This window comes from Corvus moneduloides, chromosome 2 (assembly GCF_009650955.1).
Source record: "Corvus moneduloides isolate bCorMon1 chromosome 2, bCorMon1.pri, whole genome shotgun sequence".
NCBI lineage: Eukaryota > Metazoa > Chordata > Aves > Passeriformes > Corvidae > Corvus > Corvus moneduloides.
The window spans coordinates 51,392,673-51,419,208 of NC_045477.1; the positions used below are offsets into that span (position 1 = coordinate 51,392,673).

The following is a 26,536-nucleotide window of genomic DNA, read 5'->3' on the forward strand; positions in this document are numbered from 1 at the left end:
ATTAATTGCCCAGGGAATTCCCTTGTGCAGGGAACCAGAGGGATGTCCTGACAACACATAGTGATGCCTTCATTGTATGGCATCAGCACTTTTCAGAAATACACCTTTCTGTTTATTTACAGAATGCAGCAATATGGTAAAAGATCAGGATATTATGGTTGTCTTCAGTCTATCCAATACTCCATCTCTTTCTCTTATTGCCTAATCATTTGAAGAGAGGGATTTGTTCACTTTCTCTTTCTCTGTTTTGTTGTGTTTAGTGCTGCTCCCCCCACTTTTTAATTATGTTTCTCCAATCAGAGTCCCATTTAATCCAAAGCTTCTGAAATCAGTGGAAGGATGTAAAACAATTTCAGTGGGTTTTCAATAAGACACAGTCCTTCTAAAATCAAGCAGCTCTGCAATTCTCATCAAATCTTTTGCAGTTCAATGTCCATGAAAACCCTTGGATGTTAATGGGTTCTGGAGGCATGAATGTACTGCCATCCTCATCGAACAGGGTCATTTATCGTTGAAGAAAATTCAGAGAGTTAAAGAATACAAGTTCCATCTAACTTGAATTGTGGTACTATTATGTTATTGTTTATACTATCAGGAGTTTTATTCGAAGTATTTGTTGAGATATATAATGTTTCAGTTCGATATTTTAATTTCCCACTCCTTGCCCTCTAGTGGACAAACGAGATCATAATTGTCAGATCCTGACACATCTGGGGCAGTAATTGCCCATAAACAGGTCTTCCTTCTTTACAAAGAGTGATGTTTTCAAGTAAAATATATCTTGGGTTGTTTTATTCTCTGGTTGGGATCTATTTAGTTTGTCTGTACTGAGGAGGGAAAATGTTGCTTCCTGGTGTTATTCGCTGTATGCGTCTACAAAATTGGAATGTTTTTAGGAGTATTTTACTCAGTCTCAAAAATAACAATCTCATCAGGATCAGACAGACTCTTCCCATATTGTAAATTTTTAACAATAAGTTTGAAAAGTCACTTTTGTTGATTCATTCCACTATAAAATGGCAAAAAGTATTTGAAGTGTTTGGGTTTTTATAGAACTAGTTGACATTGCCCATTGTGAAAAATTTATGATTTTTCATAAATATTAAAAATACCCAAAGTTTTCCTGCCGGCATTGAAAGCTGTTCCAATAACAACCAATTGATTTTTAAAAAGCTCTTCCAAGAATAATGCTCTCACTAGATTTTTTTTTTAAGTACAGCTTGACTACCTTATTCTCCTTGGCAAATATGCTACAGTGTAATGATGTGGGGGACTCATGTCAATGTTTTACAGTTGGAAGGTTGAAATGGCCAAAGGGAAGGTAACTGTTTTCATTCACCTAAGTATTTCACAAGTTATTGTGGCCTTGTTTTGTTTATGTTTCACAGTCTTTTAAATGAATCATACCATGGGCACTGAAGGATAATTGGTTAATACCGAGCAGGAGAAATGCATGTTATCTGTTTCTCCTCCTGACGCGAAAAGGTGTTTCTTCTCAGCCATTCCTTATGCATGGGGGAAATTTTCTTTCATTGGACAGGCAAGTAAGGGCACTCTATAGGTTCCTGATAGTGGGCACCTGTGTGTCAAAACAAGTTTAGATTTTCTGAAGTACTTCCAGATTCTGCTTCAAACTTCCACAAGTAACAGCTGTTAAAAGCACTCAGCATTTTTGAAAAAAAATCAAAAAAGCACCATTAATATTTTTAATGGCTAATGTGTCTTACTTAGATACTGCTTGTGGTATGACAATATAAAAAAATTCTCATGTATTTTCTATAGTGTTAAATTTTTTAATTATTCCTAGTAATTTGTATAAAATGGATTGCTCTGTCATCAAGGCTGACACAGCTCATTCAATTAATTTGGTGGGATGGCATAAAAATAAATGTAGGAAAAAATTTCCTCTGGTTCAGGCTTCCTAGTTTTGCTATATCTTCATTTCTCCTAATGATTTTTGGTAGAAGAGGAAGGCAAGTGATTGTGGTACTTTTGCATTGCTCTACATTTTGGAAGTGTGTCCTCAACCTTGTCTTGGCTTCCTGCCCTACCTTCAAAGGAGAAACACATATTTTAGCTAACATTTTAGAGTACAAAATGGAAAAATTGCAAATACACAGAGGAAATAATGCTTTTTAAGGGGATTGTATGATTTTGGCATGTACAAAAATGCTGTGGTACTACTACATTCAAAGAGGATGTATAGATTTAAATAACTTTTGTGTGCTTGACAGAGATAGCTAAAAGTGAATATAACATTATCATAAGATATGGTGATTAACATCAAATTTGGATAGAAGAATGTTGGATGCTTATAATGATAGGAAAAAGGTTAATATTTTAAAGTGAGGCTAAAGGTTGACAGGAGAAAAATTGAGTTAGTTTGCGAAAAAGAAATTTGTTTCTTTAAGTGAAAATTGGGGTCAAGAGGCCAGCACTCTCTGCTTCAACATGAATGAAATAAATTAAATAATACCACCATAAAGCAGCAGTGTATAAGCTAATGATAAAATGGCACATGGTGGTTTTGAGAAAGACAGTGTCTAGGAAAAAAAATCTGTAGGAACGCTCTTTCAAATCAGTGCATTTGTCTTGTTTATTTATTTCCATTGTTTTAAAATAGAACGTCTCTTTTTTCAGTTGGAGGGTTTAAAATTTATGCAGTACCTTTAATTATGCTGATTTTCAGAGAAAAGTACAATTTTAATAATTTCATTCTGTCTAGCAGAAATTTCTGGCATTTCATATGGTTGTGCTTTTCTGTAGCACTTCATGGCTCAACTGGTGTGAGAGATTAGATGATATTTCAGCATCTTAAATCAACAGGAGTTGACTGTGTTTCTTTGGTCCTTGTATATGTGAATAAAGCTATAACATCAATCTGTAACTAGTCATATACCAAAATATACCAAATATAGGAGATAGGAAATCTATCAGTGTCATTTCCCTTCATGTCAATCTATGCCTTTGACAGGCAGATCTGTGCAGCTAATGTACTATCATCATGTTCCGAATGGCTTACTTTTCTTTCTCTAATAATAAGCATATTTTTCTCCATTCTCTTTATCAAATTAACAAAAATGAAATTCCTGAAAAAAAAAAAAAAGTCCTGAACATGTTTTTTATTTCCTGCTCTCTAAAAGATTTTTGCAGTCTAGGTAGCTTATGTATTAAAATACTAACAGTTTTCCTGACAGCACTTACTGCCCTACTTTTCAGATTTTTGAGATGGATAGGGGATTTTAGGTTCAATTATATTTATATTCATACCTATGTTCCTTGCAGAAGTGTATTTGTATCTAGACTGGTCACAGGAGATATATCCATTTGTGTGTATGCAGCAACCCTCTTCTGTTTGACTTTTTTCTCTCAAGTCTACAGATAGATTATGAATAATGGTCAGCTCTGCTATGTATCCTCCTGCATGAGTTTGCAGATTGAGTCCCTAATGGGGTGTTTTAGGCTTTGCTGGAAGGCTGAGAGTCACTACTTCTCTCTGGCATAGTCAGTGGCATCTGCATCTGGCATCAACTTCTTTTTTTCTTTTTATCAGCTTTAGCTATAGTGTTTAAAAGGTGGAAGAAATGACTCCTCTCCTTCCAGGAAAGTAAGATGATGCCTAGTTGAATATCTCAAAATGGGGAAAAAAGTCTTATTAGTCCTCAGGTTAAAAAAAAGTTAATGAATCTTAATGATTTGGCTATCTCATTCATACAGAAACATCAGGGTGGCTGTGGCTTTAGTCAGCATATATTTGGCAGCTGATTCTAAATATTACTCTTCCGTATGGGGTCATAGTTTGTCTTAAAAGAGTTATGTATGAATTTTCTCTAAATTGTAGCAGAGGGTCATGAATTAGTGTCTAAATGTAGGCTTGACAAGATTATTATAGTCTGTATTTCATGCCAGAAACAAAGATGAATAGAGATAGCAAGCTTTTAAACAGACTTTCTGACATCTATAATGTCAGCAGAGAGTGAATGAATGGCAGGATGTAATAACAAATCTTCATTTTTTATTATTTTATAGGGATTAAATGGACCTATGCTCATTCATAATTTCTTCCTAAAGTAATTGCTAAGTACTACATGAATAACTCATTTTCCATTCCAGTTCACTTTCAAATAATGCAAATTGTTTGCTAAGTTATACATACACTAAGATACATACACCAAAAGATAAATATACTATGATATACATTTAGGAGTAGATAGAATACACGTAGTTAACACTTCACATTTTCATTTTAGCTGGATGTTTATTTTTGAAGTAAATTTGTGTCTAGACATAATAACTTGTTTTAATGGCTTTTGGGGGAACTACTTTTTCAAGTTATTTAAATAATAATTTTCAGCCTCTCTTTCTGTGGATTTACTGATTATTAGATTTCTGGAGCAGAGATCTATGTGAGCAATCTTTGATTATTAAATTTCTGGAGTGGAAGTCTTTGTTGGCAATTTTTGAATGAGAAAGACAGGATGCCTACCAGTACACTACTGCTTGTTCATTATAGCCCTTTTGAAGATACATGTTCAAGGTTTACCTTTCTGTTTATTCACAGTCTATTTGCAAATAGGAAAGAACAAAGTATGTTGAAGCCAATGGCCCTAATACTTTTGTTTAAATTTTTTTTCTTATGTATGAGTATTCATTCCCATTTCAGGAGCACAAACAGTCTTACCATTTTTACTTTGGCAGTTTTTGCCCAAATGAGAATGCAAACTGTAGAGTGATGGCTATGAACAGATACAATGTTGAATGAGCCCAGTTGTTTTGAAATAATAAAAACACATACCATAATTCACACATTTTTATAAATATAGCTCTACCAATGGTTGCAGATAGATTTATGTTTATATATATTTTGTAAAAGAATGTGTATGCATAGTAACAAATGTAGCAAAAACATATCCAGGTGCCACAAATACTGTCTCATTTTCACTTTTGTTTTGTAACTGCTGGCATTAATGTCTGTATTGGTCTTATTTGTGTTAAAAGAAAGACAGAAACAGTCCCACTAAAGGAAACCAACAAGCAGTGCTAGCAGCTTTAAAAAGTGTTCCCTGCGCCCACTACCCTTCCCCGTGCCAATAAAGGTTTGTAATTGAAACAAAAAGCATTGTTTCAATCCTATTTTTTTTTTTCCCTTTTTCTTTTTCCTTGAGCCCATCCTGTCAGTCTGCAAGCGTGAAAGTTATTTTCTGGTGGCGTGATTAGATTGGGGCTGAACTCTCCAGCTGGCAGGCCTGTCTGTGACTGGCGGCGGCCTGTCCCCAGTGCTTGTCATCTCCTGACATGCCTGACAGGATGGGGACAGCAGCCCCAGACAGGTTCATTAGATGGTGTTTTCTACAGCTGGGCTAAAAATAAAAAAAAAGATATAATAATAAAGTGGGGGGAAAAAAAAATAAAAAGGCCATGCTTTGTCAAGGCCCAAGCTGTGGGGGCCCTTCTTGTTGGTTTAAACCAAGGCCTTGTTTTGACAAATTCTGATCTGTGCGGTTTTTAGATTTTCTGACACATTTTTGTTTTCTTCCCCTTTGGCCTGCGCTCTTTGCACTCTGCCTTGTTGCTGCTTCAAAATCCTAACGCTGCCTTCCCGGGAGAGCAGGGAGAATGCTTGTGGAGGGCTTGGAAGAAAAATAGAGCACTACAGTGAAACAGCAATAAGTGTTCATTTCCATGGTGATCAGCCCAATGGCACAAAAAACAACCTTGGGACTCTCAATAAGCCAATTACAAGAAAGGTTAAGGGGTTTATAGTGCCAGAAACATGCCATCTACATGAGAAAATAGTATCATTACCAGCAATCTATGCTGTTAAATACATTGCTGTCTGGTGCTGCCAGAAACATAAGCTGTTTATGTTATTTTGGGAGTTTTGGAAACTGCCGGAGTTTTCCAATGGTATTGTCAGGCTTTGGTGCAGTACATCAAAAATCTACATGGTTAGATTATAAAACAATTAAAACCAGTAACAAAATAATTTGAAAGTATTACACATATTGGATGTCACAGTGTTAACCAGATGGGTTGACTATGAATTTCCTACAGATTTGTATCAGATTTTCAATTTAGGTTTTTATCATAAAGACAAAGGATTTATACATCATGTATAATTAAAGAATTTTCTATAAAATGTTTGAATAGAAAAAGATAATACCTCATTTTTTTTTCTATTGCAATTATAAAATGCAATTTGATGCCTTTAATTTATGAGCTGGTGACTGTAGATTGACTCCAGGGTTATCTGCTGTTTTTCTTAGGGAGTGTCATTTAATTCTGGACATTTAGGTAGCTACAACATGCTGGAATATAAAACACTATTAGCTACTGGGGGAAAAAAGGAAAATATTTATCATTTTGCTTACTTTGCCCTTCTCCTTAGGAGCAAGGAGAATATTACAGCCTTTTATGCTTTCTGCGTTTAGCTGCTTGCAGTGTGAGCACTGTGGCTGCAAACCGAGCCCTTCATTCACAGAAATCCTACCACTTACCTTTCCTTTGTGCTGTTAGTTACTGCTGCTTTAGTTCATGGTCTCTATGACAACTGTTTAAATTGGGATGGGCAACTGTCATCTGGAGTATTACTGAAAGAAAAGTGTTAGTGAGCACACAGTTCCATAGATAGAGCATTTCAATATAATCCAATTTTAATTGAGCTCCAGAGACTTTGATGTGCTGCCGAAGGTTGGGAGAGAGCTATTCCAGGGAGAAATTAAAGCAGCCCGGCAAGGCTTCACTACTTCAGACTGTCACCATTTTAAATAAGCATTAGCATCAGACTTAACCTTCCCCTATGAAAGATCTCACTTTTCTCCCCCTAGGTTTTTTTTTTTTCTTCAGTATGTATAAAGGCAAAGGCACTTTCATCTTTTTATATACATTTCTATATTCCCTTGATTAAGTTTGAAAAGCATGTACTGGACCTGAGATGCATCTGAGGCTGTCTATTGGACCTTGTATTACAGTTCATGGGAAGAAGAAGAAGCAGAGTGAGGATTATTTTGCAGCAGTCAAATGGCATGTGTTGGATTTTCTCTCTAAGACTGCTCTAAAAGTAACCCATCGTTATACTACAAAGTTGAGTGGGGACTTATTTTAGCTTGGTTTCATCATTAATTCCCTTGAATGTAAATAAAGAAGAGAAAATATTTCACTGTGGATTCTCTGACTGAAAAAATGAGGTTCCTTCTATAGATATATGTCCACTGGCTGGTTTTTTGTTGTTGCATGGTTTGTTTTATGCATAACAGGCAAAACCAGTAATATAACATTTAGAATAGCAATTTTCAGACTTTGTTGTTGCACAGTGAGGGGATTAGAAGGTGACTGTAAACTTTTGAACTGTTGAATTAAAATGTTTTCTTCATTTAATTACACTGTTATGATCCTTTTGTATGACTTTATTTTCTCTTACAAATGTGTATAGATAAGAAAGAAACCCTCTAAAAATAAGGAACTTCATGATAATATGGTAAAACTGAGGAACACTGTATATTTTCCAATATATTAATTTACGTTGGACAGCATTTCATGTTCGAGAGCTAAGACAAATTTTTACAATTTAATTTTCCTGGCTTTGAATTCACCCTCCCCCACACCCTATTTTTTTCTTTTCTCTTTATATCTGACTTCCTTGGCTTTCAGTGAAAGTGAAGCAAATTTGTAAAATGCTGAGATCACTATCTGGATGAACTCAGTACTCTTAACTTCTACTTCAAGCAGTGGCATTTGGGATACTTGGTTGCAAGGAAAAGATGCATCTTGGGAAATTGAGTCTATTAGAGATATATTGTTACCTAGGGTGCTTTTGTTCTTTAAAAGGAATGTGATATGCCTCAAATACAGACTTAATGGCAGTAGAAATAGAACCAATCACTGTACATGCAGTAATCTGTCTATACAAGTTAGTAGGGTTTATTTTCTTCTAAAGTAATTAGCCTGTTCCCCAGGAAAAAAAAAAAAAAAGGTAAGACTGTAGATTAATAGGAGAATTTGAATAGTTGGCTCTTGTAATCTATTAAAAAAAATGGAAATATCTAATCTCTTTCTAAAGCTTGAGTTCAATCCCATTTTATTATTTTTTTTAATTAAATAAAAGTTAAGAAGCAATTAATTGAGGCTGTATGAGAGAATGCTTTTTGACTGGGATTGGCACACTTTTTCATAGATGCATAGTACCCAGAAGTCCATAAAATTTAAATACCTTCTGTGGCAAAGCAGCTTGTAGTGGATAAAAACTGAGGCACGTTCACACAAAGTACCTCTATATGCTGACAGGTGTTGCAGTAATTTCATACTGGGAACCTGGAGTTCACCACAGGAAAGCCTCTGAGTATGCCCAAATTTATGACATGCAGGTTTGCTTTCCAGTTGGCTAGAAATCCAAAGAGGATGGAGCTGTATATCAAATCTGCTTTGTGCAGAGGTTGGAAGACTAAATATGTTCCCCCAAATCCATTTTTAGTAGCCAGCTGAGTAGATATTCTTAATATTTTTCATAGTTTTCATGAGGATTTTTTGAGTAGGATTAGACCCCCCAAATATTTCAATTATCTATAATTTTGACATTTAAATTGTTTACATTAAAAAAGGTGATGGTTAGGTATGAGAAAGTAGACGTAGAGTATACAGAATGCACATACAAAAAAATGTGTAAATATGGCTCCATTCATTGAAAGAAATATAAAAATCATTTCTGTAGTTTATATACACAGCTTACATTTGATACATGTCAATTTTTGTAGTTTTTATATTTTGTATGGAGTTATTTACCAGTGCTAAATTATAGTATCTAATAAAAATACGTTCTTTAAAACAAGTATAGAATGCATGGATACTTTTCCTGTAATATTAAAGCAAAATAAGCATATTGAAGTGCAAACTAATTAAGTTATTATTGAATAACAGCAGGCAGTTTGCAAATACTCTTGAGTTAAAATTCTCAGAAGAAACTTTGCTATTCTTTCTTTGCACAGACTTAGTAATAATAGATAACATTCCATATATAATATGAAAAAGTACAGTAGAATTTTGGTTGCTATTGGAGCTGTGGATTAGGTTTTTCCCAGTGCTATAATTCCTTGTCTTCTCCAGCAGTGCAAAAGAAGCTCATCTTAGGCATGTTTTAAGTGGGTTAATAAAGAATCAGTTGGTATTGCAATACATTATGAAGATGAAGATACTTTGATATATGTTCACCATTACTCACAGGCAGTGTAATTGTACTTTGGGGGCCTTAGAAGTTGACATAACACAGAGTAGCCCTGAATCTACTCTAAATTCAGACTCCAAGCAAACTGATTTCCAGGAGTCACTGGTGCTCCATACCCAACACTTCTGGGCACAGGTGGGTGTCCGGACACAATGCTGTGCCATGTGCTCTGGGATGACCTTGCTTGAACAGGGAGGTTGGACCAGATGAACCACTGTGACCCCTTCCAACCTGACTGATTCTGTGATTCTTTGAGCTGTAGAATTTTGAATTTCTTGAGGATTTTCTTGACTGTTACAAACTGCATTGCAGAAATTTTGGGGATGGTGAGGATGTTGTAGATGTAGCAGATACATATTACTTAATAAGCTAATATATTTATTTTTTAGTATAAAAATTAATTTTTAATCTATTGCTAAAATTTCAGGAGTAGAATGTGCTCTGATTATATTCCTAAGTATTGGGATTAATGAAACAGCTTTTGTATATGAAGTTGAAAACAAAGTATTACTGGTTTTTGATCAATCATATATGAAGAGGTATTAGGAACATAAAAAAATTAAGCCTGGTAGTAGAAAAAAAATGAATTCTATTGACTTTTATAGATATTACATCATGTGCATTCTGCACTGAATAAATCAGATGTAAAACTGTTAAAATCCAAGATGCTTCCACATATCTCCTGTATGACATGAAGTTCACATCTATAAAAAGAGGGACAAACAACTATTGTTCTACCTTCATTTGGTAGGAAATGAGTAATGTTTAAACAAAGCTCAATATTTAGACTTTTCCTAAGACCAGTTATAATGCCTTCAGTTATTAGAATGTTAAGAATTTGTGATATGGTACATTTGAGTATTTATGCACTTTTTTATTGCATTGCACTTTTGAATAAATATATGCAAGTTCTGGGAAAAAAACCCAACAAAACAAAACACCCAGAGAATTTTATGATGTCTTTATTCTTGGGAAAGAATGCATCACATACTTAGGGATACCATACATTCTTTATTTTTCAAACTATTTCTATGTTTTTTTGCTTCTGCTGCAACTTTTCTCAGATAAAACTCTCACAAATTCTCTGAAATCCACCTATAATACAGGTTTAATAAAGCTGCATTTTTTGTCAAAGATCTACTTATTGAATAAATATCCTGCTTTGGTTTCCACTTACAAGCATTCTTAACACTGTGTTCTCCCTGAATTTGTAAATGTTAAAAGTCCTTTCTTTCAATCGTCTTACTTTTGCTGAGGAGAATGAACCAGTTCCAGTTGAAAGAAAAAGAAGCTCTCCATTTTTATTCCTTAAAAAAAAGTCTGGTTTTGCTCAGATCATATCAATTTTATGTCCTTTTTGGCATGCCCACTAAACTGTAACTTGTGTGGTTCTAATTGAAATAATTTGATTGCCTTTCACTGCTGGGGCAGAATTGCTCAGAGCAGTTTGAGTCTGAGATCACCACTCCCCAGTTTGGATTGATCTCTGAGCATGAGATGTAGAGCGAGAATGGAAACATAGTTCTGTTAACATTTCTCACTAGATTTGAGTCTGACATCCCATTGTTGCCAAAGTCAACAAAAAATCATTTTAAACCTTGTGAGGTAACTGACACAATCTGCTTCAATCCTGTGGCTACCAGAACTAATTGTGCTTTTCTACTTTGGATTTTGCCCCGTTACTTGATTCTTCAACCTCTGTGGTTTGAGTTGGGCTGTTCTCTGATATGACTTTCTGTGCCACTAGAATATATTTGCGTTCTGCTTCTCCACACGTGCTGTTGCTCCAGCCAGCACCATCAGCTTTATTCCTGGTTTTAAAATACTTAAATCAGTGGAGCCTCTGCTTAAAACAATAACTGCTGAATATGGAAGTAGAGCCTAAAAAAGGCCTCTGCCTACCTTTTCTAAGGTGATAGTGTCTAAATCTGCTACCTCTTCCTGATGCTGTTCTTCCCAAGAATGTCAGTCTATTACTGGCATTTCAAGAGTTGCCTAAATTGACAATCTGTTTGCATGTTGCATAGAAAAGGAAACTGTGCAAAGGCACAGAGATCAAAATTAATGATAAAATAATTATTATTCAGAATTTTGTTTGCACTTATCCTTATATTTAAAACTATGCGCTGGTGTTTCACAAATGCTGTGTTAGAAATGGTGCATTTAGAATACAAAAGGTATTGGAGTAGGGTTTGGTTTTTTACTCTCATTACTTTGCTGCAACTACTCAAAAAATTCCAACATCCTTTCCATTCCTTGCCTAAAACACAAAATCATAACATGCAAAACCATTTTGCCAATGAAAAGAGGAAAATGGCCTTCAAGTGGACCAACTTCAAATAATTTTTCAGATGACTGCAAATGAATGTGGGAATAAGAACATCTGTTGCTTTAAGCTGAGTGGGCATTGTTTTAATGGATAACAAAGTGGTATGCTGACCAGAGAAATCAAATTTAGAAAAGGTTTGGATGAACAGAACCTCATGTTTCAAGACAAGGGGCCTCTTGAAAGCTTAAAACAACATTGGAAATAGAAGTATAAGCTGAGAGCATTTGGCAAGGAAATAAAGTCCAAAACCACAAAAATAATATCTGCATTTTTTAGATCCCTGAAGAAGAGGAGAAAAATGAAATGGGAGTGCCAATATTTATTTTAAAAAAAGTCCTAAAAAAGATTTTTAAAACTGATGTGAATTGAGAAATTCTAATGGCACATAATACCCAGTTCATCCTGCAGGGCATAACATTACAAGGGCTACTTGGAGGACAGCTTTTAAGGCTTACAGATAAAGAAACGTTTTACACAGGAGCATGTTATAAAGAAGAGGAAAAGAGACCCTAATGTAAAGAGAAAGTGAGAACATTTTACTAGACCAAAATGTGCAATGACAAAATGATAACATAGTATTTTGGTGAGATTTTAGAAGTATTTAGTGTGATTATGGGGATTGAGGCCACTAAGATGTTCTTAAGGTGGTCTAAATGTATAAAAAAGTAGTAAAAAGTCAGTAAAATGCTAGGACATCAAATTCATTTGGATTGTCCTTCCTGTCTATTTACCTTCTCGATTTCCCTGTTTTAGAAAAGCAAAATACAAGGTGGTTCATTTTTTGAACTTACCTGATTTTGAATTTTCTTAATAAATATAGCTTCTTTTTACACTTGTCTATCTTGACATGATATATCCCTTGTTATAGTGTATACTTATTTTTCCTGCTAAATCTAAAAGTTGATCACACTCAGTACTTCATTAAACATTTTGAAATTATAAAACGTTTACTCAATATGGTATTTCATAAACCCTAGGAGTGTGGTTCTATGCCATCAGTGTCTGTCATCTCCATCTGCATTTAGAGTACATGAAGCAATCATGCAGTCTGCCATGTACTTGTAGTGAACTCTGTGGTGTTAGGTTGTTCTGGAGAAGAAAGTTTGCTGTGTGTTCATAGGAGCCATTTTTCTTAACCCATGAGGACCTGCATTCAGAATTTCACATTTTCCTTGCAGCAAATTGCAATGCTAGACAGCTCTTGAAAAAAGGGAAATCCAGATCCCTGACAGGAGAGAATGATTTTCAGTAATAAATTTCGTGCATTTTTAAGCTCTAAAAGCATAGAGTGATGCCAAACTGTTTTCTAAATGCCTATTTTGTACCTGGTCCAGGTGCATAACCACAGTGCTGTAGGTGGCACTCTGATGAAATAACTACACACCGTGCTTCAGTTTTGTGAAGTCCTCCGTGTTTTCTCCTCCATGGAGCATGTTCAGTGAAGGGCAACAGGGCTTACAAGAGGACTAGAGAACATGTCTTGTGGGAAAAAGCTGAGGGAGCCAGGGGTATTTAGCCTGGAGAAAAGGAGGCTCACAGAGAACCTCACTGCTCTCTACAGCTCCCTGAAAGAAGGGTATAGCCAGGTGGGGGCCAGTCTCTCGTACCGTGCCTGCAGTGAGAGGACCAGAAGAAATATCTTTAAGCTGAGACAGGGGAGATTCAGATTAGATACTAGGAAAAGTTTTTTCACGTCTATTTCACCGTTCATCAAACAAACCCACAAAAAGATCAAGAAATATATTGCATATTAATGGATACATGCATTTTGCACTAGAAATAAACAAAGCTTGAAAAATGTTACAAGTATCAATCAACACTTTCATTGAGAAATCAGATTAGAATTAAAATATCCTGAATCAGAAATGTGGCTTCAAAAGACAAATGATGAATTTCCACTGAAAACGGGAGATTCAATTCACATGCATAGGCATAATTAATCACCCCAAAGAGCTATTTAAAAAAAAGGAAGTATGTAACAATTCTTTGCAACAGACTGCAGGAGTGACCATTCTTACTGTAAAGTTAGTGACTGAGAATAGATAGGATTGTACAGGCTGCTTTCCTTGATTTCTTTATAGCACCTGTGATTACTTCAATTCCAGAAACAATAATCAAAAGAAAAGGGCCAGAATACCCTTTTGCATGCTGTGTCTGGTGCTATGAGATACCAAAAAATTGTATAAAGCAGCAAAAATGAGCCTCCATACTTAAGTGTTCCTTCTGTGGAGACAATCTACAAGGGATTCTAGCGAAATGTACACTAGTATTTCTGGTCTTCTGGTTAGTGCAAAATTCCAACTGTTAATTAGCAATTCATTATCAATAATTGAATAACTACCAAAGTAGGTTCATGATTAATAATGTATTGACTCTTAATTGAAAAGAAAAAAAAAAGATCTTGGTTACATCAGAAATAAAATTAAAATAGTGGAGCCTTCATATTTGATCCACGTAGGAAAGCACTTTAGTAATGGTTCTGCTTCTCTTCTCTAGAGCTTTCCATCTGCATCCCATGCTGCTTTAGTAACCTAATCTAAATAAGCGTTGCCAATAGATGTTTTTCCCTATTAAAAAATCCTGAGTTTTAGAGACTTCTCATTCCCTTTTTAGGTGGGAGCTTCATCTTGCTGCAATGAATTCTAGCAAATAGATATCTTTAAAGCATACACATATTCCTAAGTGAAAGAGTTTCACAAGGAGAAATGAGCTCTAAAGCAAACAGCTACAGCTGATATTAAAATTGAAAGGTGTTCTTAGTTCAAATGGAGATATTGGACGCTTGTTTTTTATTTTAATAAAGACAGCTTATCTGAGGTATATCTAGAGTTCTGTGCTTAGTCATGAATTTTCAACTATTAAAACATGCCTAGTCAGGAAGTCTTCATGAATGTTTTTGGGAGAAAAACTCATAAAACTATCAAAATAAGGAGTACTGACTTAAATAAATAACTTAAATAACGAAGTGTTGGAAGACATGGAAATCTTGCCTTCAGATAACTAGGTAACATAATTTCAGTGTATTTGCATTGTGAAGTAGTTATTTCCATGTTTGTATGAATAATGGAATATACAATACATACAGTCTGTAAAAAAATGTAAAGTAGCCAGGATTTCATTCACGTCCTATGAGAAAGTGAAATGCTAAAAATCATCCTGGAAGGAAAAAAAAAAGCCATATAAACCTTTTAAAGGATTCAAATTCAGAAAAATAAAATTATTTTGATTTGGCTGTTATAGCAACAAGAAAGAATTCTGCAACCATGTCAGTAATACCTGCTGTAAATTGCAGATATCTAATAATGGGAGGTTTAATGCATCACAGGAAAATGGTGTAAGATGAATGTTACGGAAGATGGCAAAAATGGGTAGTATATCTCAGACAGGAAAATGTTACAATAGAAATACTGAAATAATTCAGATGATTTAATAATGGCATGATAATCTGATATATGTAGGACTAATAGACAGTTAAGAAGAGTGTAATTGAGGACATTAATTGAATTATAGACTCCTCTCTTTCCTCTGATTTCCTATTCCATTCTACTGTTTTACTGGAGTGCTATCATAAGTCATTCATTTCATAGTGGGCTGAATGTACCTCTGTGTAGTTGCAATTGCTTTATACTTAATTAAAAAAGAGGAGGAAGTAAAAGGCAACCAGTGAATGATTGGTATACGGTGTGCTTTTGGTGTTGATCTACAATAACTAAGCTGTGGTATACATCAATACATCATAAATATATTACTGTGAATCCTCTAAAATGTTAATATATAGGGTTTAGTTATCAGTAAACATTTCTCTTTACAAAAAAATAACTAGAAACATTTTTGATACAAAAAGAGGTTTCCTGAAGCATGATGCTTTGTCAAGGAACTAATTCTTTGGCAAATTTGTTGGCTGCTATAGATCTGGTTACAGCTATATACATTTCAAACTCCTCCTTCTGAGAGACTTTTCTCATATTTTAGCTTTTTAAATGTGAGCGGTTTTCTCAGAATTTCCTCTCTTTATCTTAAAAACCTGTGTATTTACAAAAATTACATATCAGATAGCAGCAGAACACATTCAAAGAAGGAGAGTGCTTAAATCTTCAGCATCATTGTTCTTATCCACCTGAATTTCACATACATGATACCAGCTGTGTGCTAGCATCTGATCTCAGTGAAAGAAAACCAAGGAAAATTTGGTTTATTTAGCTTATCAAAGAGAAGGCTAAGCAGTAACTGGATCCAGTCTGTAATTACCAACACAAGGAGGAGTTACCCGATACTAGAAAGCTCACAAAGGCGTCACAAGACCTATCAGAGTTCAAAGTAAAAATAAGGTGCAGATTTTTAACCACTGCAAGAATTTAGCATGTGAGGTAGCATTCTACCACTGACTGAGTGGAGGGAGCACACAGTCTCTTGCATGTGTCTGGGTGACCTCCAAATAATCAAGCTCCTTCCCGTCTTCTAAGCTGTGTTTAACTAGTGTGGAAAGCTGAGGTGAATCAAACAGTGTCATCTGCCACACTGTTGGTCTAAGAGTTCTGTCTGTAACTTATTCTCATGTAAATAGTATGGGGGGATCACTGTGTTCCCCTGACTGGTTTCTATGAAGGACAGATCTAACATTTGAACGCTTTTTCCGTGTGCTGATGCAGTTTTGCATTGCTGTTATTACCATCCTCTCTGAAATAGACTCATCATGGTTATGAGAAAAAGGTTGAACACCAAGTGCACAAACTTAAATTAGCTTTTTCATATATGGAGATGTGTTACTAACTCGAAGCTGCACCAGTGAAAAGATTGAAGAAATACAATTGTCATTTCCTCAAGCATGAAGGATCACTGACAGCAGCAGCATATGGTCTCCCTAACATTTTCCTGTTCAGGAGCTGGGGGAAGTCATGATTACGGAAAGTAAAGACCTCAAATGAGTGAGTAAAGCACTGCGAGCTGGTGTATGACAGTTTTTGTGTACCTAATGGAGAACAGAGAAATTCAGTTTCTCCAGTCTGAAACCTTTTTGCACTTCGCTTTAGGGAAGGTGTTCACTATATTTCTTTGTTTCACTGAGGCTGCAATTCTCTTAGTGGCTGCAGCCTAGGTAAAGGCACAGTCTACAGAGCCAGGGAAATGCAAATGGGTGTGGTGAGGACCCCCATCCCAAACAACTGACTCCTCCTAGGAGTGCCATGGCAGAGCCCACCTGAGCAGAGGTGCAGGGCTGAAGGGAGCCTGCCAGCTGAGAAAAAGGGTTGGAAAAAGATTGTTCTACAGTGCATGATACAGATGAGATAAGTTAATAAAGATGACATCGAGTTAAAATGTGTCTTTTTTGTCTATTTTTTGAACATCCACAACACTGAAAGAAAAGTGACAAAGATTATTTAGATATTAATATCTAGTCTTATATTAATACACTCAGTTGGGAACTGTAAAAATAGGAAAAGCAATGCTAATTTTTAACCATTTTATTTTAAAATATTTTCACATTAATTTTAAAATGCAAAATTACAAATTGTTAAATTTTGTTCATGGTTTGGGATATTTGATGTACCTAACTTTAGAAAAATTGTTAAGGTGACATACTGGTTTTGCTAATTTTTCTATTTTTTGATGGAATGGGAGGCCTTGTAATTTATGACCCTGAAGTGAATGTGAATGGCAAGTTATATTATTTTGGTTGTACTTTGCACAAGGCAGCCTCAGAAGTAAATCTGGTATCTGATACATAACTGACAATGGTGTCATGCACACTGTTGGAAGAAGATACAGTTAAGCATAATTGCAAGTGTGTCTGTTTCCCTGTGCTTGCTTGTAGAGTTTGGGATTTTGGTGTTCTTGAGGAAATTAGTTTGATGTGACACATGAGAAATAGATCTTACGAGTATCAGGTTACAGTAATTGCGGATATTATTCTAACAGCAGGTACTTCTTTTTTGCATTTCTTAAAAAGATTCAAGTTCATTTTGAGTCACTGTTTTTAAGTGTTAAAGAGACACAATTAACTTAATTGATGGGTAAAATTTCCTATTATATTATACAATATTTTATTGAAAAACTCCTGCTAATAACTCTCACCTTGACTTTCTTTAAAGGTCCTTGCCTATACTGAAGGCCTTCATGGAAAATGGATGTTCAGCGAGATTCGAGCTGTATTCTCAAGACGTTATCTTCTCCAGAACACAGCTTTGGAAGTGTTTATGGCAAACAGAAGTAGGTCATAATTTATATTTGTCACATAAAATTTGTGGTAGTGGTTATTTTGTCTTTTCTTTATTAATCTTAAAATTAAAACTCTGTGCTTCCTTTGATAAAGTGCTTATGTCTGTTCTATAATACTTGTGTGTATTCAGTGAAAATTGTATTAAAATCAATCACATAAATCAATCTCACTGCTTTCTGTGCAGCAGTGAGATTGATTTATGGAACCAGATCATTGCGATTGGTAAGTTCTTCAAATGCTGGATAGGAATTTGTTTTTTCTATTGTCTCACCCTACTCCTCAATTGTCTGTAAATATTTTAGTGAAATATATAAAAGGATATTTCCTTTTCTAATTATAAAATGAATTAAAGTAAAAAAGTACCAGATCAGTAAATGGATCCGCTCAGTTTTCTGTATGTGCTACTCTGAATCACACTTCAGTGGCTGGTGAGTGGTCTTTTACCCTCAGGAGCTCTGATGTAAGTTTTGACTTCAGCTGGAAAAGGAATTAAACAATTCCTTGTTCCTGGGTGTTTTAAGGTTCTAGTTAGAAGAGCAAATGCCATGCCAACTACTGAACAGGTTCTCAGCCTGATAAGAGATTATATGCGTTAATAGTAAGGTGTTGTTCCTCTGAAGTAAACAACACTCAGATCTTCTGCAAAATGGGAGAGTTAATGCCAAAATGTTAACCAGCTAATTATACATAGGTGTGAAGAATGCCAGGAATTTCTGTTGTACCTTGGATCCCCAGGAGGATAAAAGTGAAACTGACTTCCCTCCCCAGATAAAAACCAAAGCATTTAAAAAATATATGCAGGTGAAGAAACAGACTTCTGCAAATGTTTTACTGGTACATATTTTCTTTTCTTCATTTAGCTTCTGTTATGTTTAATTTTCCTGACCAAGCAACAGTGAAAAAAGTTGTGTACAGCTTACCACGTGTTGGAGTAGGAACCAGCTATGGTTTGCCACAAGCCAGGTAATTTAATTAAAATAGTTTTTATATTTTGTGTTTATTATGTTATACAGTTCATATTTTTTTAAGTGTCTGTACTAGAACATTATTCCTGTCATGAAACTCAAGATTTTCTTTTTCTTGAGGTTAGTATGAGAAACGTTACCTTTACTTACTATATGGTCTATTAGTATATGGAATAGAAGTAAAAGTATTGTAAATTAGATGATTCTATTTTTTTTCTTTTCAATTACAGGAAATAAGTACCTTCCAGTAAAAAAACCTTTCACCTTATCTCTTCAAAGTCTGGTTTCCAGTCAGGTCTTATAAATATATCGTCAAATGTTCATCCTTCCTGTGATTGTTATGCAGGATGTGAAACTGCACTTGACTAGGTTTTGTGTTTGCTGAACGTAAATTATTTTAGCTATGTGAATGTGTGGGGATTTACTTCAACTTTTATCAGTGTAATGGCTATTTTGCAACTTCCAAATTTCTTCCATTCATTAGTATGATGAATTATTCTTATTCTCTTTCCAAAATTAAGGAGGATATATATTTTTGGAAGAACAAGTAAGGTTCAGTTTTAGAGATTTTCACATACTATGGACAACAACAGTTTTTATTTTCTCATCAACATCAACATCAAAACAGCCTATGGCCAGAAATAAGGCTGGAAATTGTCAGATCCTATATTATAAAAGCATTCCTATTTCAGGGATAAGTGAGATGATCTTCAAGTGTACTTCACTGTGTTGGGGGGGGGACATTTTTTTTGTTTGTTTTTAGGTTTAGGATTAACTTCTGGTCAAAATGAGACAAAAATAAAGAAGTATAATTGAGTGAGGAGCACAGCATGACCAAAAAAATATGGTGCTTTGGGCTCAGACCTCCATTTGGCTTGATTTGGCCAAAAACCAATGACTTAATCATCAGTGTAGTGTATCTTTCTCTTTCTTTAAGTAATTTCCTACAAACTAAAACTTCACATTGTCCTTGTTTTATCCCAGTGCAAAATGTGGAAATACTCTGAAGTGTCAAAGCATTTGTAGAATTGGAGAGCTATTTCATTCCCAGATGAACATCATTCCCTGTTATGAGCTTGAGAGTCTCATGATACCTAAGGCTTGATCTCCTGAATGTGCTGAAGTCTTTAGGCAAACTGCCAAATTTCTCAAGTTTTCATTGAGATCAAGGGGAAGTTGGGGCATTTATTTGGAAGGCGCATCTTGTTAATATTTGCATTGTTCTTCCATATACTAAAGTTAAAGGAAATGCTGTCTCTAAGTGGAAAGGAATAGTATTCTTTTCTGAAATAGAAATGGCCACATGTTCTAGTACAAACAAAATGCAAATTTCTCAATCAGAATTTCATATTTACAGTGACATTTTTTACTTTTGAAATTCATATCCTTTGTGCATTATTCAGTGAATAATTGTCTGAAAAAGTTTGTTGATATATAATTATTTAGAAAAGTTTCAACTTCAATATAATATGCAGTTATTTCCATACCTTTTTGATTAAATTTCAATTTGAATCGAAAATGGGCTTGCTAGCCTTCAGAATATATCTGGCATATGGTAGTGAAGTTATTTTTCTTCCTTTCTTTTGTGTGTATGGTATGATTTATGCACAATAAAGACTCCTTAATCATGTTTTTTTTTCCTTATTTCCCTGTCTACATACCCTTATTGTCTTCAGTAGGATTGCAGTGGAATAACTGAGGGGAAATATGGCTCTGTAGTTAATCTTTTGTTGATGTTAGAATATATTTTTACTTTCTATGGACATGTTGGCTCTGGAATGCTATTTTTTTAAATTATTCTTATTTGTATAACTAACTTAAGGAGAAATTATGTTGAGTAACCAAAAGGAGCTGCCATACTGAGTAAAACATTAGGAATTTTTGTATCACCACAGTTTTCCAGATTAAGTTGTACCTTAAAATATCTTAACAAAAGCAGACCTTTCTGGTTGTTTTGCTTAAGTTCTTAAGTTCCATTTCTGCAAGTAATATTTCCTCTCTGATACTACTCTGATAAACATGTCACCTAGAGTTAATTACAGTATCATAAAGGCTTGCATTCATGATGGAAACATTCCAAAGAAGTAAATTACTTTTAATGCAGTACATGGCTTTTAAGTATATTTCTGTTTTCATGGTGAAATCCTGCGATTAACAAGGGTGCAAGGAAGTAGAAGTAAATAGAAATATTTATGATCTAATGGCTCAAAGGATTAGAAGCAGGTGAACCATTATGACTTCCTAAGACTTTACAGACCACTGTTCTGAGCAAGTCTTCAGTTTGCCTCTTTGCTGCCTTTCCCAACAGCCTGTCTAATGCTTTGATTCAACAAAGAGTTCAAGCCTGTGCTTAATGTTACAAAGAAGTAATTACATCCTTAAAATTGGTCACATGTTGAAGAGTTCAGTCTGATTTGGTAATCAAATTAATCTGTCTTTGATAAATGCATTTTCACTGTTCCTGAAACATGTTGCATTGATAGTAGTTTCCTTATGACCTTGCCAAATGATACAACTGGGCAGACAATGCTGTGTCTTTTAACTTCTGCAGCTCCATATGATTCTACATAGGTAGAGTAATATCCACATTTTTAGCATGGTATTATCAGACTACTTTTGATGGTTCTAACACCTCAGGTGTAATTTACTGATGTCTTTTTACTGAGGGCAACATCACAGCTCAGAAACCAACTGTGAGCTGCCTGATGGTTTTGTAGCATATAGAGATCAAAGAATTGGTAAAAGATCCAGTATCTTCACCACTAAACATACTGACGTCTTCCACTGAAGCTCTGTGGGCTATTAATGCATTAGAGAAAACAATGACTCCAGTCCATAAAACTAAGAAATTCAAAGGATGATTTTTTTTTCTGAAAAAAATTCATCTTGACTATTACAGTAACTATATTCAACAATAGCTCAGCTCTGCCATGTCAGTAATTTGATGGATATCTAGATCTCAATACAGCTGGTTGCAGAGGTTGATTTTTGTGAAGGGAGAGAGGTAGAAAAACTAAGATTTGATGCCATCAAAGTATAAAACCCTTTCTAGCACTTTGATTAAAAGTGAATATTCATGAGTTTCTTGTCAGAAGTCAGTGACTTTCCCAAGTCTTTATTTTTTTTTCCTCTGAACAGGAGCAACACAACACAAAACATCATGCATGTGGAAGATACTTAAATATTCTTTGTATGAGATTGCATTGTAGCTAACTAAATTAAAAGTGACTGTGAAAGGGGGTGTGTCATATTCCACATACGGGATATGTAACATCTTTTCCTTCACCAAATGGCATGAAGTGTTTTCTAAATACATTTAAATGTATAAAACTTGAAAATTGGATCATTCTGTTGTACACCAGAGTCTTCTGTAGTTCCCATTTTGAGTAGATATTTCACGGTTCTCTAGAGGCAAAGGAAGCACATTAATTTGTGCATCTTCATATTGGTGATGGCATATTGAAGAAAGAAATGGTTTGATCAAAGTTGGGTGGTTTTAGCAAAACAGAAAACAGTGGGTCTTCCTGTGTTAGCTGAAACAAGCAGGTGTGGAACCAATTTATTGTGCATAATTTCTTCCAGCCTCTGCTAAAAAAACTGTGAATCTTTCAAACACCTTAGATATGGAGAAAATAAGGACATTTTTAGTATATTTTGATTTTCTGTAGAGTTCACTCAAATCAGGCATTCAAATGCAAAGTCCAGCACTTGACAGTTTACAGATTTTTGAGACTCCCTAGGAGATTGTGAATAAAGTCTAAAAGCAGCTACTAAGCTGTACTGATGCATAAACGTTGTTTTGTCATGGGAGGAACAGAAAGTCTGTGATAAAAATGCTTTGTAAATTTAATGATCTCTTCAGTATTTTTATTTTCTGTGTTTATTAATTTGTATGTAGCATTAGTCAAAATTTACTGGAAACCATATGTCTTTGAGAGTTCTACTGCAAAAATAGTTGTTATTCTATAAAATGCAATATTAAGTATTATTACATTCAGGTATTTCTTTAGATAAATTGTTTCATAAGAAGAGTAATAGAAACAACTCTAAAAAATTTTGTATTGTCTCTTGTGTACTAGTAAAGTGTATTTATCTTTGGTATCTTCTAGTCTACTGTAAAATAAGGCTAGCCAAGCTAGCAAGACCTAATGTACTGTTATTTGGGCAAATACACTTGCATGGTCATTTTTGTTTGCCCAATTTGTAAGCTGAGGTGTGGCAGACATTGAAAACTTACACACTGGCAATTTAGACAAATAATTGTAATAACTGTACACTCCAGTAGCATACCAATACTCACTCACCCTTTCTCTGGAAAAAGGGTTTCGTTCATCTCTAGGAGTATGTGCATGTATCTTAGAAGTAGATGGTTCACATTTTTGTAAATGCTGCCCAGTTTGACACCTTGTATAGGACTTAGTTTTAAGAATATACTCAGCTTTCAGAGTCTAGAAATAACACACAATGTGCTCAGGGTGCAGCTGAAAGCTGAAGCATTTGGTGTCTATTTAGTGTTGATAAGCTATGTAAATACTACTGCATGCATTCTTTAAATTCACTAAATTCAGACTACATATTAGGAACTGTCTTTTTTATCATCCTTGTTTTTAACAGTTATAAATATTTCTCTATTTTGACACGTTTCTAAGATCTAAATTTATTTTAAAAAGGTACCTGAGGAGATGAATATTTTTTTCCATTTAAAAATTTCCTTGTCTTTTTTCTTTTCAGGAAAGAACTATTTTCTCTAGAAATTAGTTTTGCACAATGAGACTGATTCTGCCTGTTGCAGATTTTTTTCTTTAATGCATTAGTCTAGACTGACTCAAGTCCCCTATATTTTACCAACCAGGCACAGTATATACAATGGTTAATTCAAGACTTGGTGCTGCATGGTATTTGGTTATTGTGATGTTGTTAAATTGAATATGGAAGAGTTGAGGTTTTCTGCTTTTCTCTTCCTTGGCATGTGGTTTGATTCTTTCTCCCTTATCCAGGCATGTACATTTCAAAAATTGTGTGGAAACTAAGTATCATATAAGCTTCTGCTCATCTTCCAAATTTGAATGAAATTCAATTTAGGGGTCATTATGAAGAGACAGGCAGATGAGCATGCAAGCAGATAACTGAGTAAAATTTGTTTCTTTCAGAAAGCAGGCTATAAATAGAAATTTCCGAGCTTACTGGGGTATAGGAAAGAGTCATGGCTAGTTGACCATAGAGGAGGTGCACAAATTGTGTAATAAATATCTTCAACCTGTGTGATGGAGTTGTATGTCTCTTTAATCTATCACTCACTCACCTTAATGAATTTATCTCAATATATCCTTTTGAAAGAGGGAAATGATATTCCTCTTTTATTCCTTCTGGACAAGCCTGGCACCAGGAGGTCTGCAGTTTCTTTTAATGCCAGTCTTTTAACCAGATTCAGAATAAAATAAAAACCGAAATATATTATTATGATTTATTGCAATGCTGTAGTAGTGGTAAAATAAAACATGGTTCTTAATTTTAGCCATTTCTCAAATAAGGGTAATAGTGTCTTCTGGACTTCATTAAATGAAATAAAAAAAGCCTCTGAGAGAATCTGAAATTAATCATACTAATAATGTTGCGATACATCTTAACACTTAATGAGACTCTTAAAAAAATCATTCTTTAAATGTATTCCCTAGGAGAATCTCTCTGGCCACGCCCCGACAACTTTATAAATCCTCCAACATGACTCAGCGCTGGCAGAGACGGGAGATATCTAACTTTGAATACTTGATGTTCCTCAATACTATAGCAGGTAAGGCTTCTGGCTCTTTAAACCTTTGTAATATGTTTATGTTTGTCAAAGTCTTAAGCACCGTGACTTGATAGAATACATTTATCCCTCTAGAATTCAGCTGCAGCTTTGTGATATATTCTGAAACACACACACATTAAATTTTATCAGAAAATGCACAGCCTATCACGGAGACTTTAGATTCATGTATTGCTGTGAAGGCTGTTCCTTGCTCCCCTTCTGCCATTTCCTCTGCTGACAGCTTTGTCTGAAGCTTTATTAGAGTCAACAAACCATTGCCAGAGAGTGTCTGGAAATAATAATGGGAAAATGTAATTTCGCTACTTCATCATTCTCAGCAACAGCAACTAGACAGCAGAATAACAACAGTATTCTGCCTAGTACAGATGTCACCTGGATTGTGGTATGATTAGATTACAGCATCTTTTCTCATTTAGTTCTTTGAGATGAAATATAATATCAGATTAGGTATTTAGAATGAGAAATAACTGCCCTAGACATACATTTGTTATTGGCAAAAGAAGAGCTTTTCTGGCAATTGTCATTAATTAAACATTCAGGAAGATACTATTCCTTTCACCTTTCCCTTTTCTATGTGTTAATTCCAGTGTTAATTTTAAATGTAAAAAGCAGCAGTTTTCTATACCATACACAGAGATTTCCGGGAGGTTGTCTGCTAGTATGATTCCTGCCTGTAGCACACATGCTGCTTATGAACCTGCCTGTGGAGAGCCTCATACAGACATTTCACTTCAGTGAGCTTTAATTAGAAATCCAAATTAAATTCCACCAGGCATCACTTTGTACTCCAGTGTTACAGCTCTGATCTTTACTTGGTCCTGACTTTTACACTCGAGGTTATCCTCAGGCCAGACGTAAGACACTTGTAAGTGTGAAACCCAAAGGTAGCACTCGCTGTGTTGACCAGTCTGAGGACAGTCACTGCATTCTTCCCAGTGGGGCAGTGGCAGAATTCAGGAGCTGTCAAACTCACTTGCTTTGAACCCTCAGGCTTTGGCCTCTGTGCTTAGATGGTAGTCGTCTTCCATGCATCCAGTCTTATGGATGTTAATAAATGTGTCATCAACTTATCCCAGTGTGATACAGAAGTGCTACCACTGAACAGTTGGAAATCTGAGGGCATGTTTACCTTGTGCAGTGGAGCAAAAAGCAGAATCCCCGAAACTCCTGGAGATCTGGGCTGGAAAGTCCATATGGTAAAGTCCAGTGCAGACTCACCTGCTTGGTTCCCAAGCATTATAGTTGCAGTCCTGCAGATCTCTGCTGGAGGAAGGAGCCCTGCTGAGCGTTTATTGCCTCTGGTGCAATGCCAGGAGAATGTTGCTATCCTGCTTCTGGACACTGGCCTGTCTCCAGCTGCTTTGTGCCTCTCACACATCCGCTGCCCTTCTAGCAATGAGGAAATACAGGCAGACCCTTGACGGCTCCCTGGCTGCCTCACCCAAACTTGGAGGATTTACTGGAGAACTGGGAAGTTAGCCTAGGTCCCCTCAGTCCTTGTCCAATACATTTTCCACAGAACTGTCCTTCGCTTCTAATTTCCTCTTTATGAACTAATTTCTTCTGTAAACAGTGAATTTAAACTCTTTAAATGAGAATGGACAAGAGATAAGCCAATTTTTTACAAATTACTATTTTATTTTTGATCAGTTTAAGTCTCCAAGGTCATTATTTTTAGGTACTTCGCCAAAGCATCCAAACCTGGAAGACAGCATTATGTCTGAAGTCAATTAGGAATTGCAGTAACACTTACACTAAAATATCTACCAGTTAACAAGCTTCAGCCTGAAGAGATTCCTTCAGAGCATCTTAGAGGTCTTAAGAGAAATATTTTTTGACCTGTTGCTAGATACTAGTACTGCTGGGCAGGTTTTATGGCCAAACACTTGGGATGGTTGCACGAGACAGGTTTCTCTTAAGGTCATTTAGTGTCACTCATCTTCCTTATAACAGGATGGCTTGATATTAGCATTCCAGGTTCCACCTACTATGGCCA

At 35.3% G+C, this 26,536-nt stretch overlaps 1 protein-coding gene across 8 annotated transcripts in view; it reads left to right on the forward strand.

Moving 5' to 3' along the window:
- NBEA (neurobeachin) overlaps nt 1-26,536 on the forward strand; it is a 467,825-nt gene that overhangs the window by 349,416 nt on the left and 91,873 nt on the right. For all 8 annotated transcript variants that reach the window (XM_032099592.1, XM_032099586.1, XM_032099589.1 and 5 more), the window contains 3 exons: nt 17,636-17,753; nt 18,624-18,726; nt 24,404-24,519. In XM_032099592.1, the coding sequence (XP_031955483.1) occupies nt 17,636-17,753; nt 18,624-18,726; nt 24,404-24,519 (337 nt within the window). The remainder of the gene's footprint in view (nt 1-17,635; nt 17,754-18,623; nt 18,727-24,403; nt 24,520-26,536) is intronic.